This window comes from Haplochromis burtoni, unplaced genomic scaffold, assembly GCF_018398535.1.
Source record: "Haplochromis burtoni strain Fernald_Lab_line unplaced genomic scaffold, NCSU_Asbu1 Contig_682, whole genome shotgun sequence".
Lineage (NCBI taxonomy): Eukaryota > Metazoa > Chordata > Actinopteri > Cichliformes > Cichlidae > Haplochromis > Haplochromis burtoni.
In genome coordinates this window covers 3856-18833 of record NW_024583043.1, presented here as the reverse complement: position 1 = coordinate 18833, position 14978 = coordinate 3856, and the positions used below count along the sequence as shown (strand labels likewise).

Below are 14978 nucleotides of genomic sequence, written 5' to 3'. Positions count from 1 at the left end.
ACACACACACACACACAGACACACACACACACACACACACACACACACAGACACACACAGACACACACACACACACACACAGACACACACACAACAAACACACGACACACACACACACACACAGACACACACACACAACACACACACACACACAGACACACACACACACACACACACACCCAGCACAACACACACACACACACACACACACACACACACACACACACACACACACACACACACACACAGACACACAACAGACACACACACACAGACACACAGCAACAACACACGACACACACACAACACACACACACACACACACACACACACACACACACAAGACACACGACAGACACAGACACACACGACACACAACACACACTCACACAGCACACAGAACACACACACAGACACACACACACACACAACACACACACACACCACACACACACACACACACACAACAGACACACATGACACACACACACACACACAACACACACAGACACACACACACACACACACACACACACACACACACACACACACACAGACACACACACACACACACACACACACACACACACACAGACACACACACACACACACACAACACACACGACAGACACACACAGACAACACACAGACACACACACACACACACACACACACACACACACACACACACACACACACACAGCCACACACACACAACACACACGACACACACAGCCACACACACAGAACCACACACACACGACACACACACAACACACACACACACACACACACACACAGACCACAACACACACACACAGCACACCACACACACACACACACACACAACACACACACAGACACACACGACACAGACACACACACACACACACACACACACACACAACACACACACACACAGCACACACACTACACACACACACACACAGACACACAGACACACACACACACACACACACACACACACACACACACACACACACACACACACACACACACACACACACACACAATGCTGGATTACTTACACCAAACTCCATGAAAAGGTCCTCTTCCTTCTCTCCAAGGAATGTGATAAGGCAGCAGATGGCTACTTCTCTGTGTGTTTCGATTGTATTGTACTATTTAAGAAAAAATAAAGTATGCGTATAAACTACATGGGTGACTGCCAACAAAGTGCATTTCAAAGATACCCAAAGTCTAAAGAGTTGTCCTACCTCAAGAAGCATGTCCTTGATCTGCCTGATTCTCACTCCTTTAGCTCCTCCCCTTGATAAAATGACATCCATCAGTTTTGGGGTGCAATGGTCAAGTGTAGCCATTCAAGGCTTACAGTGGTTATTCTCTTGAACGCCTCCTTTATCTGTCGACCACACAAACTGAAGAATTAAACCTTGCAGACTATTAGCTATACTGCATTAATGAATGCTCTAATACATTAGTTAAAGAAAGAAAGAATATGCTTTTGCAAATGGGTGTGAATGGGTGAATGTACAAGTTGTATAAAGTGCTTTGAGTGCTCAGAAGAGTAGAAAAGGGCTATATAAGAACCAGTCCATTTACCATAACCATGGCGTAATCTGTAATGTTTTGTAGAGGTTTCGAATTTACACATTGTTCACTCCCAGCCCATTTTGTAACAAATGTGTCCCAACTTAACACTAATGACCCTCGATTATCACACTATACTAACTGCTTACACAAAGTCTTGATGTTAAGTAGATTCACATAGCCTATGCCAGAACGATGCTACTGGAATGACATTAACAATATTTCACACAACCTGATTTTTCAAAAAGAAACAAAGATAGCTACAGCTCTTAAGATCAAGAACAATACTTACTTTAAGCTGTATCACAATAGTAACCAAAATCATTTACAATGTAATATTACATATAGGTCATGCAAATTTTATAAAGACATAAAATAGGTGAGCCAGGGGGAAAAGAAGCCTCTAGGTCATCCTCTGACAAAACTATTCACAGCTTAAAGGCTTCTAATTTTGGTAAAAAGAAAAACAAAATCAGCCTATGATCAAAATGAGATTGCACTGTGTAGCAAAACTTTAGCCACGCTTTTCCTGGCCACAGCAGCACTCTCTAGCTGAAGACTTTTGTCAAATGAAACTTTATAAGTCTTATCCTCTCCTGTGCTAAAGTTTAGAATGGCTAGCATTAGCCACATGTGGTAGTGCAAAATATCTCCTTAAATGTATGAGCATCACATCATCCAGTACAAGTGACTAGCACAAATGCTTTGCTTTGTTAGAACTGTTGTTGTAAATGAAATGTTATTTACCTGGAAATGTCTTTTACAAAAGCTTGCAAGTCCACCATGCAACGCACCGTATGTGAATTTGTCCGGGCTAGTTAAGTGGGAACTTGAAATCAGAAGTTACAGTGGAAATAAAACAAGTTATCTATTCAATTTCTTTAAGTAATTACAACTTGAATTTTATTTTGAACCCACTAACATTGGGATTTAATTTGAAATGACATATAAAATTAATTTAATGTAATTACCAACATTATTAATTCAACACAACCAAAAAAAGAAAGTTTGCAACTTAGAAGGTCTGTCTTAATCAATACATTAGAATTTTTATGTTGCAGCCATGGATTTAATTTAAGTGGAGGTAAAAGGCCTGGTTACCTTTTAGAGTGCAGCTTTCTCCAACTTAATGAAGTGAAAAAAGAAGTCATTGTTTGTGTTTGTGCCACTGACAGATTTGTGCCCACCTTGGGTGACTTTTGACTCGGCACATCTTCAGGTTGTTCAGAGCGCCTCTAAATCCTCTAAGTACATAAATGGGATGGCTGTGTCTCGGGAGATTTGGGCAGGTCATCTACTAATGGCAAGGTTGGAGGTTGGATCATATGTAAGTGGCAAGACTTGGGACAAGTACGGTACAGTACAGTTAACATTTCTGAGTAAAATCCTGAAATAATAGATGGAAATAGTAGAAACAGACATTTTACCAGGTACACTCTGCTTTGAGTCTTACACGTGTGAGGCCTTAACGCCGCGGTGGAAACCGGACATTTGGACCCATCTGACGCGCCTTGTTATGTAACGGTGACCATCTGTGCCCGCTGTGTGGCTGTCTGCTACACGCGCGTGTCCGCCGAGCAGTCCGCGCGCGGGACACGTGAGTGTGCATGTAGAGCACAGCAGCATCCTGCCAGCTGCCCAAAGACGGACGCCAGAGCGGGAAGCGCGCAGCTCGGATGATCTGAACTAAGCGGTACGTACTTCCTATGTGACTGCGTGCGTTTAGCTGTACCAGCAGGTTGGTGCAGGATGCAGGCTGGATGGGTGTGGATCTGTGTTTGACGGGTTGACACAGTCCCTGTAAGTAGCACCCTGCTTTTATTATTATGCATCCCGAATGGTTATGTAGCGCATTATTGCCCAGTGTTACAAAGCCCTCAGGTGCCTGCGCCCCTCCGTACAGCTGAGCAGGATGGGTGTTGTCCTCTTTAAGCTCCCGTGACACTGAGACGTTTCAGCTCTCGATATTAAAGTGATTCCAAAAGCTTTGTGACTTCTGGACACGCTGTGATAAAAACAGCACAGAGGATTTTCACCTTTTTGATTTCTGTGTGTAGCGCGGACACAGCAGCGCGCTGTACGGGATCCAGCTTCATTTGTAAAGCACTGCAGCAAAAAGCCATTTAAATGTATTGTAAGACAAATAATCGCTGGATTACTATGTTGTAATTGTTACTGACAATCTTGGAATTAGAAGAAAGCCTCTAATAATTTAATGGGCAGGCTACAATATCGAGTAATCATCATTCAACTCATTTCAGTTGAATTTCTTGAATTTTACTAATTTTTTAAAAGAATATTTTCTCATTTATTTAATTTAAATAGGGAAGCTTTACATAGTAGAAGAGAGGAGATATCAGTGCTGGTAATCAGACCACACAACAGTGAAAACCTGTGGCAGCAAAGAGTTTTCATTGTTACCATCATGTGCAATAAAAAATAAAAACGCCTATATGACAGTGAAATAGCAATAAATACATGGATCATATTTATTTTTTTACTAGCAGTGAAATAAGACAACCCATGACCTGTGATGCTGACAGCTCACCTGTCTGTGGGCCAGAACAGCACACAGTGTCATGTGCTGTGCATGTCTCCGTGTTGTGTGTTTAGCTGACTCTGTAGAAAAACTGAAAGCAACAGCAAACTTTTGTGCGCGCTTGTTCTTGTTCCCCTCTCTGCCCATGGCTCCAGGGCTCGTCCTGTGGCTCTTTTCTGTCACCAGTTTTATCTCTGCACATACTTTTCCTTTACAAGGCTGTTGCTTTGTGCTGAAATTAGAAATTGATCAAAATGAACTTCGGCTCCTGTGTTTTCTTAGTTCTCCAGATCAGACCAGCTGCAGGTCATAAAGGAGAGCCTGGTCAGTTTGCAGTGACTGAGCTTTAAAAATCAGAGTGGCAGTTGTACTCTATTCAAATAATCAATTTGTGGTCTCGGACTGATGAAAAAAAAAAATCAGTGACAGTTTATATTTGACTGGTATTCATATCCAAGGGATATAATAGACTAAAGTAAAAATGGGACAACGGGACAAAGAAGGACGTGGAGGAAGAGACCGTGTGATATCGGTCTGTACTGTCCATCTCCACCACAGAGCTGTGACACCGTGCTCTGTCTCCCTGTGCTCTCACACTCAGGTCAGTGATGACAGTACTCGGGTTTTGTCTAACCTAAATCCTAACCACATCACCATGGCAACAGGAAGAAAAGGTGAGTGTGATGCTGCTTGTGTGTTTATGAATGCTACTTGTGACTGGCCTTTATTTGAAACCACCAGGGGATGCTTTATCCCGTTTCGTGATAAAGTGGCAAGTAGTACAGGTACAGGTGATTTGAATGAGCAGAGGGCCTGGCAAATGCAGAAAGCACATGATATTTTCTCACTGTGCTTTTAACGGCTCCGTTTGTGTTTGTTGTTTTTTCCTGTATGTTTCTAAAAATATGTGTCTGCACTGAAAATGAGCACCAAAAACAATCCAGCTCATCAAAATGTTGTGACTGCGTTATGCCACGTAGTTTACATTCTCTCTGCTGTAACCCATCCAACACTGAAGTTTTAGCATCAGTGAATCACAATGACGGGGTCCTTTGGTCCGTCTGTCGCTTGTGTTGCTTTGGTCACAGATTCTCATCAGCCTCGCACCTTCTGCTCGTCTTTGCAATCTAAGAGCAGGAGAATCTAAATCACCTACCTTCTGATTTGTCGATGGTCTGCTGAGCCACAGCTGCTACCAGCTGTTCTCTGAGTGCTTAAGCAGAGTAGAAAAGTACCACATGACAATCGGTGTGTGTCCTATGGAGCTACAACCAGTTTGGAAGCATTTTTCATATTGATTCACAAACTGTAGAGAAAGCTGTAATGTCTAACTGAGACAGACATGGGAATATCACATCGTGTCTGTGCTGCATCGTTCTGCAGCTGATGAGTTACAGTTGGTGCTGTGCTGTAGGAAGCACTGGTCCAGCACATAGCCCATCCAGATGTTTCTTTGAAGCAGCTGTTGCTGTGAGTCGCCACTGTATAAAATGGAACTGAATTGTTTTACTACAATTTTTTAGGTTGTTTTGGCTCAACTGGCCCACAGCACAAAAGTCAGTAACATACCTCCTCACCCACATCAAACAATCTTATTGTCTTCACACACACCTTTGCTGTCTCTACACGTGCTTCACTACTAAAGATTTTCATTTGCTACTGTGTTGATGCACTTCTCACTTAAGCATTTTGTACTTTTGTCAGCCACAGCTCCAGATCGCTCACTTTCCTGAATACAGTCCAGCATTGCATTTATGCTTTCAATCAAATTCCTGCTCATCCAAATTTCCCTTTCATGCACATCCCAAGGATGCTGTGCTGGACTGAAATCTGGTGACTGTCGAGGCTGTTGGAGTCTGTCTCCTCTTGTCTAACCTTGGTGATAGCAGACATGATTATGCAGGATAAACCCAGCTCATCGACAATGTCTGAAATACTCACAGCAGCCCGGCTGACATCATGAACTATGCCACGTTCATCTTTCTTACTTTGATGCTCAGTTTGAGCTCCAGCAGGCCGCCCTGTCTAAATGCTTTAAATTCCTGCTGATGTCAAAGGCTGATTAGATGTTTGGATTGCTGTGATGAGCAGTGGAACAGGTGTACCTAATAATGTGACAGTACAGTAGTTGGTGTTATGCTCTCAGATTGTATCAGTTTGCTGTTCTCCATCTCAGCAAACACGTTGACAGCAGTTGTGTTCATTTCTATGGCTGCCGTGGTTTGATGTTACCTGTCTGTCCCCAGGCTCTACGTCCAAAGCAGGTGGGGTGCGTTTCCCTGACAATGACGAGCCCCCTGGCTCTCCAACACGGAGAGATGACCAGTCAAACGTCGCTACGCTCATTGCTGTCTCAGAGAAGGATGGCAGCTACTTGGTGAAGGTGTGTCTGCACACCGTCAAACGAACACAGTTGTTCATCATGATTTCATCATTGTAAGCGATTTTTCAGGTGAAGTGTTGATAAAATGACCACAAGGTGTTTTCATGAATGAGTAGAGAAAGTCTCCTGGTTTACGATTTGATTGATTTCCATGTTCATGGATGTTTCATCCGGATACATTTGTAAAATGTAAAGTCTGGCTGAGGAATGGTGGGACAACAAAACAGCATTAAACTGAGCCATGAAAATGTGACACCACGGGCTGTGTTAGCCCACATCCTCCTGAGCTATTTGATCCAATGTTTTCTACTCTTTGCCTCTAACACGTTGCTCCTCTGTCAAGGCTGGTTTCCTGAAGAGCCACCACTGTTATGAGATTGTCTTCACTGTCCCAGATGTCCCCACACTGGGCAAAGAGCTCTCATGTCTTCCCTCCTCTTCTCCATCTCGGAGGTCGCCCAGCCTGCGGGTCCAGCGTATTAACTCCACACTGGAGGGTAAGTATAGGTGTACAGGCATACTTCAGGACATGCTTGCACATATGTCTAACCTGCAGTGTTGTGGAGCAGACTGTTGCTCCACAGAGCAGGTGACCATGGTGGGTTAGGTTCTCTGCCCAGCAGTAAGTCTGTAGGTTCTCAGTAATCCAGGTCATGCTAGTCTAAGGAGCTCCTTAGACTCTGTCCACCAGCGTCCTCACTTGTGTTATTACTTTTTGGGACTAATGTTTCTGTGGAATCTTTTCACACGAGCACAACACAAGTCTGTAACCAAGAAATGTATTTTGAAATTCAAATTTATATATCACCAAATCACGACAGTCGCCTCAAGGTGCTTTATATTATAAGGTAAAGACCCCACAATAATCATATGACCCCCTATGAGCAGCACTTTGGCGACAGTGGGGAGGAAAAACTCCCTTTTAACAGGAAGAAACCTCCGGCAGAACCAGGCTCAGGGAGGGGCGGGGCCATCTGCTGCGACTGATTGGGGTTAGGGGAGAAAGACATCCTAAGGAAAATGTATATGCATGGTCACATTTCCCAACACCAGGAAGTGAAAACCTAAAAACAAAACCAAAATATGACGTTAGTGTCTACTGTCTGTGGCAGCGTCTGCGTCTCTGTGCTGAGAATATTGGTAACACCTCGCTATTTTTGAAAGTACGAACCTAAATTAAAACCCTGAGTAACTGAATGATTGTATTACATTACACTGATTAGCCCGTGTGAATAAACTGAGCATAGCCATCTTGGGTTAAAAGCGATCCTGGAAGCCTACGTAGAACAAAACTCGAGTCTGCCTCGTGTCAGCAGGCCCAGTATTTGAGCTCTCGTCTGTATGTTGTCTGTTTAGCACTAAGGAGCTAAACCAAACAAACCAGTCAGCTCTCCTTCATTGCAGCTGCATGGATCTAGTCTTCAAAGGAACAGCCACAAAAAAATAAATCAACCACATTCCTGAATTTCCCCGTCCAGGAACAGCTTCAATGTCCTGGATAAGCAAAAACTGGGTTGTAATTAGAGGGGAAGATACCAACACATGAGTTCACTGGAGTGTGGACGTTCAACCCACTTTCACAGCAAAGTGTAATAGACATGCCGGTCCACAGTGTCCAAAATGGCTACCCTGGATGAGTAAACACATTTTCAATCATAAAAGACAAGAGGGAGGGTAAGGAGAAGAGTGTTCAGCTACAATAACAAGAAATGAAAGCACTGATGGCTTTCAGTGAACAGACTGAGTCTCTGAGGATGAGCTTTAAAGATCTGTGGTGCAACGAAAACGTTCTTCAAGCTTTGGATGTCACTGTTTGTTTCTGCACATACCAACTGTCTGTCCTCTGGCTGTGTCCCAGAATACTTCAGCTTTTGTGCAACCACACCTAAAAAAACCAGACGGCTGTCGAGCCGAATACCAATCTCAAAGTTTCCTTTTATAGCAAAACGTTTGAAGAAGACTGTCTACAACTTATTTAAGCATTACATTAGAACATCATCACTCAGGGTTAAGATGGCATCAGAGTTACTGAGTCTGTGCTTGTTAGAGTTAGGAGTGCTGAATGTTCTGTTCTTTGCTGCTTGAGGTAAATGCAGTCTTTGATACATTAGACATAGATATGCCGCAGCACAGGGTTGGTACACCTGGGGTTAAAGTATTCCTTTAACTGCATTGATGATGTTTCTAAAGTTCATTGGACTCAGCGTGGTGCAGACTGCGTATGAATAACTTGTCTCCTTCCTCACTCCCTCGTTCTCTTTAGGAGGTGTAAAGGTAACATGTGAGTACAGAACTCACCAGGAGGGGGTGCAACAGGAGGAGATCACCATGGTAACCAGAGGGAGAAAAGACAGCAGTCTAAAGGTCAGACTCCAGGCCAGGGTCATTGGTAGGTGCTTGTGCACCGACAGATACACACACATACGCGCGCACAGACAGAGTAAACAGGTCCTAATCATACAGGACTGCATCTTTATTACCTTGTTGACTGTACACAGATCAAACACAGTTCAACAGGACACAGTGCAGCACAGTGAAACATTATAGTATGAGTATTATGCTTCAGTACATCTGGAACTGAGATTCTTGTGAAGGTGGAAGGAGTCCTGAAGAAAGGATATGTGGAGATTTTAACCCTTTAAAACCGGTCAGAGCGGGCACGCTCCGTTTTGCGTAACTATTTTTAAATCCCGGTAGCACTGCAACCACGTGAGCTAGCGCAAAAATTTTTTTTGCATATGAAACTGGAGGAGTTGTACTTCCATCTGATGCCATCAGCTTGTCCTAGGTCACAGTTTCCTTCCACATAAAGCTTTGCAAAAACTGCATAAAAAGCACTTGCAGCAACAAAAACATAATATTCCAGAAACACGCTTTGCCGATCTGATCAGCTGTTCATAACACTTCCTCCGTCCATCAGCACGAACTATCGCATGTCCGCCATGTTCTGCCCGAAACTGGAAGTGACGTCATTTTTGTGGAAATGTAGGTTTTTTACCACCAGTGACCGCTGCGAATGGGCAGCTGAGAATCAGGGAAAGACCAGATGACAGCCTGGAAAGACTGCTGACAGGAGGGAATAGACCCTAATGGGGCTGGTGTGGGTTAGTGCCTCATACCAGCAGGACCCAGCGCTTTTTAGTGTACCTGGGTACACCCATTATTGCTACAGAAGTCTCAAAAGAGAAGGGTTTGCGAGAGCAGGGGTGAAAGAAGACCCTTTCCGGACGGATTTAATGGCAACGAACCACGGAACGGTACCACCGATGAATAGATCAACCAGCATTGCAAATAATGGACCATCAATGATGGTAGGAAAGAAGCTGCAGGACTGCATTTGTGGCTGGCCAAAACTAACAACTGACATGGGCCTTGAAATCCACCAAGGCAGGAAGAAGTGCCTCAGCGAGCTGAGAAAGGGGCCTCGCATTGACACATACTTTTTAAGAAGTAAGTCAAATCAGTCGAGTGAATCCCAGAGGCAGGAGAATCCCCACAGTCCTCAGGGTATCAGCACCCTGTTCAAAATTCATTGCTGTACAGACTCCCCCATAGTCTCCAGATTGGAACTCAGTCAAATCCAGCCAGTAGCAGTTCCCAGTCTAGAGCTTAGCCAGCCACACCCAATATTAGATTCTAGCTCTAGCTTAATATCAGCCGCTAGCTTGGAGTTTAGCCACCAACAGCTAGCAACACATTTCCAAGCCAGCCACAATCAACACCATCAACCAGCCCAGAGCTCATTCAGAAACAGCTAACAGAGTCTTCCAACACTGAGTCTAGCCAACCACTACCAGCAAGGGAAAGGAAGATGGAAGGTAGGAAAGATCAGATTCTGTGGCCCAGATCCAGTGAGAAAAGAGAGTGGGTCTGGCTCTTATACTAGATCAACAAAAGGGTCCAGTTGAAAGGAAGCTGGAGAACCTGGGAACCATCATCTACAGCTATGGGGCTGAGCGATGTGGGGTAAAGAACAAGACTCAGAGCAGAAAGGCCATTTCAACCAGTTAAATTCCAGGAGACAGCAGGAAATTGATAGAGGCATGAACCAGTTATCATTCCAACTGATATGCCACCTATCCAGGCACCTGAACACCAAATGGACATAAGACCACCAACATGGAGTGAAGTGGAGAAGGTAGTGAAGCAGGCAGGAGCAGCATCGGCCCCAGGACCTAATGGCATCTCATATAGGCTCTACAAAAACACCCCACGAGTCCTCAAATACCTGTGGACGCTGATAAAGGTAGCGTGGCAGAAAGGAGTGATTCCAAAGGCTTGGAGAAGAGAAAGAGGTATTCTGATCCCTAAGGAGAAGAACTCCTCATCCATCAGACAGTTTCGCCAGATCAGCCTGCTGAACGTAGAGGGAAAAATCTCCTTCAGTGTCTTGGCCCAAAGACTATCTGCTTTCCTGCAAAGAAACAACTATATTGACACATCAGTGCAGAAGGCGGGGCTTCTCTGGATGTCTGGAGCATGCCAGCGTCGTCTGGCACCAGATTCAAACTGCTGAGAAAGAACAAAGAGACCATCACGTGGTCTTTTTAGACCTTGCCAACGCCTTTTGGTCAGTTCTGCATTAGATCTTGTGGATGGCCTTCAACTATTTCAGCGTACCAAACCAAATCACAGGACTGGTCAAGACCCACTTTAAGGATTTACAGTTTTGTGTGACAGCTGAGAACACCACCACAGCCTGGCAACACCTGGGAATTGGAGTTATGGCAGGCTGCACGATTTCCCCTCTGCCATTTATCACGGCAATGGAGTTGGTCATGAGGGCATTCCAGTGGGTAGTGGGAGGTGAGAGACTCAAGAGTGGCCTTCGTCTTCCTCCCATTAGAGCCTACATGGATGGTCATCTAAATTACACCAGGGCCTGTGCTGTCGGATTAGGTCATCCGCACCACACCAGTGACCCAAGAAACCCAAAGCAGGCTCGAGCACCAACAGAGAGGTCATTATTGGCTGCTTCTGTTTTTTTTTTTAAGTTTATTATTGGTTGTTAATTTAAAAGGTGAGGTTAGAGGAACAGAAGACGCAGCCACACTAGGACGAAAGAAGGAAAAACAGAAAGTAAGGCTGTAAACACGACTTTCTCCCGTCACCTAGCATTGGCTGATGGTTCGATTCCCCATCAAGTGTGGTGGCGTGGACCAAGAGAGAACACAGGATCACGAGGAGGTGGGGCTACCCGCATCAATGCTCCCAGTCGCCTGCTGCTACATCACCATCTCCCAGGAAACACAGGTGATCTGACTATTCGTCACCACACCCAAGACCCCCGCCTTGTGCTGTGCCTCCTCAGTTAGTGGGGTCATCCCAGTGGGGCTGCTTATCAAAGAAGAAGCTGGACTACCAGGTGCTGCAGTCCTGGATGTGAGGGATGACTTCACCACATGAGCTGCTGCTGGACGTAGAGCTGATGCACCTTTGATAGTAGTTGGTGGCCGCCACGAGAGACCCTCCTGCTGGCAGCCCAACAATGGCAGCCATTGTTGGGCTGCTGGTCACTGCACACTGTGCTGATGGAACCCTTGTGTGGACCCAGACATGCTTAATGTTCGGGAGTACTCACTTCGATCAGTTGGCGAGGCTGGGGAGCGAACGTTAGGCAACGGGGCCCATTTGAAAAGAAGTTTTGGGTAAATGTGTGTCACAAAAGAGCTGTGTGCAAGCAGGAGAAGGACCCAAACGCAAACTCACCAGAGCGGGAACTTAACTAAAAAATGCAGCTTTAATTGCTGAACAGAAATAAAGGTGATACAAAAATTGCAAACTAAACTGGGAAAAACTAATACACGAGGAGACTCGGGGAGAATCACACACAGCTATGAGGGAGGACGTGACACTAACAAAGAGAAACACAAGGCTTAAATACACTGAAGGATAACGAGGGTAATGAGACACAGAAGGAGAGCACAGCTGGGAGTAATTAGAATGAACTAGACAAGGGAAGCAAAACTAGAAACACTGACATGAGACACAGACCTTCAAAGTAAAACAGGAAACACACTGACTGAACTCAGGACATGTAAACTTAACAGACTGGGGAGACAGAACATAGAGACCTGAAACATGGGGCAGAAAGGCACAGTAGACACAACGCGGAACATAGGGAAGCCATCACACAAAACCTAAGAACTAAACCCAAATTTCCCATGTGTGGGACTAATAAAGGTTATCTTATCTTATCTTATCTTGACAACCATAACTGAAACCTAGGGAAATGACAATAATCAAAACCGTACAACCAAGGACTTAGAACATAAACCATAATATAAAAATACAAGAACTCAAACTGGACCGTGACAATGTGACCCTCCAACGTTCGAGTGAGTTTCAGTGACGCTGTGGTATCTTTCTTTTTTCAGGCTGCACTCAACTTTATTTTGTTTGCAGTGAAGTGAGAGAGGTTAAGAAAAGCCAGTGGCAGCGCCACCTTCAGGCTTAATGGTGCAAACACGCATTACAAATGTTAAAAACATTGCTTCCTGGCGTTCACCTGATGTCAGCGGAGAATCCAGTGCTATTAGTTACCTGTCTGGTAGTTTCGGAAGGAGGACGTTACCAAGAAGCTGATCAATTTTTTGATGGGTTTATCTGTGGAAAATACAGACTGTTTATTCTTTCAGGGTCATATATTATGTTCCCAGATAAATCTTTAACAGCACATATAGTTCTTTTTTCTTTCTTTCTTTTTTAACTGGTTAGCTAAGAATTGACCGGATTTGTTACCATATTCAAAAGTTTGCAAGCCAAGTCTTTGTACTAAGAATTGAGTTTTTTTTAATTAATAATTTCATTTAATTCTAGTTTTGTTTTGCGTATTTTGTTAATTATTTCCTGATCTTGCTGGGACACGTAATCCTCATATAAGGATTAGATTTTTTTTCCAAGTTCCTGAATATTTTTGTTTTCTTCTTCTACCCTCTGTGTCTATAACCATGTTGAGTACTATAAAATTAACATTTCTATGCGTTAAAATTGCTGCTCCCCTTTGTCTAGAGTTATAGCAGGCTGAGAACACGTGTGTGCAGCTGTGACCTTAGCGTGCCCATAGTCATGTGTGTATGGCTAATGTCGCTTACATGGGTGTGGAAATAGTTATGGCATCACCTTGAATCAACTAACTGATATTAATAAGTTAAACATATGTTAACGCAAGAGGATGAGAAAGAAAAAAGGATTCTTATCCGGAGTGATGTTACAGTCCTGATCAAAAGTTTAAGACCACCTGAAAAATGACACAAAATCATATTTTTGCATGTTTGGATCTTAACAAGGTTCCCAGTAGCTTCAACATGGAACAAGGAGAAATGGGAGTGAGACAAAATCATTTTCTGATCATGCAGTTTAATGAAAACAACGTTTAAACTGAAACAGGCTGTTTTACAGCTGATCAAAAGTTTAAGACCACACCTCCAAAATAACCTGTAAACCCCCAAAACAGAAATCAAAGTTCCAAACATGAACTCAGTGACGAAGACCTCCACTGTTATTCTGCCTCTAAACATCATTATCAGTCCTTCATGCTGCTCAGTAACATTCAGTATTTATTATTTACTGTTACTGATGCTGATGTTGGCTGTTGCCGTGGTTTCCTTCTGTGTTGTTTTCGTTTGCTTGTTTTTTTTCAGCAGGTCTTTTCTCTCCGTCTCTCTTCTCATCTGTTTTTCTTTCCTTCTCCTTCTGTTGAGTCTCTTCACAACTTCTCTTGTCCTTGTCTTTCCCGTCCTGTGGTGCTGTCCGTTCTGATTGTAACAACTTAAAAATATAATAGATAAATAAGTAAAGACTGAATAAACCATCATAATCTATTGGACCCACATACCAAAAGCTCTAATGATCCATTTGGGAAAATAAATCTTTAGCATTTCTACAGCGCTGGACAGGACAGACAAAAAAAGAAAAAAGAAAGAGCTCATTAAGTTGTCATAAAGAAAAGAAACCATTTTTCTGCTACTAAGAGCTAAAGTTATTTCAGTAACTACAGCCTGCTTGGCTACGCTGTCTAAGAATTTCATGGAATGTCACATAGTTTTTCCCTGCCGGCATCTCTCCATCTACTCTGACATCTTCCCCTTTTATCCTCTGTCCAGACCCACATCACGGCACCCCCATGCTGCTGGAGGGGGTGAGGTGTCTCGCTGCCAGGAAAGATGCCCACACAAAGCACAGCAGTGATCGTAAGAAGATATGAAGTGTGTAACTCCTGAACATACTCAGTGACTGGGTCAGGGTGCAGTAGAGAGAGAAACATGGATCCATACATAATAAGTAGAATTCATCTGAAGGACAAACAAACTGCCCTGAAAATCACATCACAGTCACAGTCATGCAATTACATTTACACGAGGCTGCCATAGAGCCATAATGCCTCTGCTGCTGGGGCCAGTCAAACCAGTGTTACAGCACGCGCACACACACACACACACACACACACACACACACACACACACACACACACACACACACACA

At 43.9% G+C, this 14978-nt stretch overlaps 1 protein-coding gene across 3 annotated transcripts; it reads left to right on the top strand.

Moving 5' to 3' along the window:
- Nucleotides 1-3005: 3005 nt before the first annotated feature.
- Nucleotides 3006-14972, top strand: LOC102312725 (UPF0687 protein C20orf27 homolog). 3 transcript variants are annotated; one of them, XM_005949657.3, is made up of 6 exons: nucleotides 3006-3265; nucleotides 4713-4785; nucleotides 6358-6494; nucleotides 6838-6991; nucleotides 8758-8858; nucleotides 14600-14972. In XM_005949657.3, the coding sequence occupies exons 2-6, from the start codon at nucleotides 4767-4769 to the stop codon at nucleotides 14636-14638; spliced, it is 450 nt and encodes a 149-aa protein (XP_005949719.1). In that variant the 5' UTR covers nucleotides 3006-3265; nucleotides 4713-4766; the 3' UTR covers nucleotides 14639-14972. The 3 variants fall into 3 exon arrangements, with proteins under 3 accessions (XP_005949719.1, XP_005949717.1, XP_005949718.1); XM_005949655.2 differs by having other exon boundaries at nucleotides 3012-3265; nucleotides 8758-8883; XM_005949656.2 differs by lacking the exon at nucleotides 3006-3265 and adding an exon at nucleotides 3267-3372 and having other exon boundaries at nucleotides 8758-8883.
- Nucleotides 14973-14978: the final 6 nt, after the last annotated feature.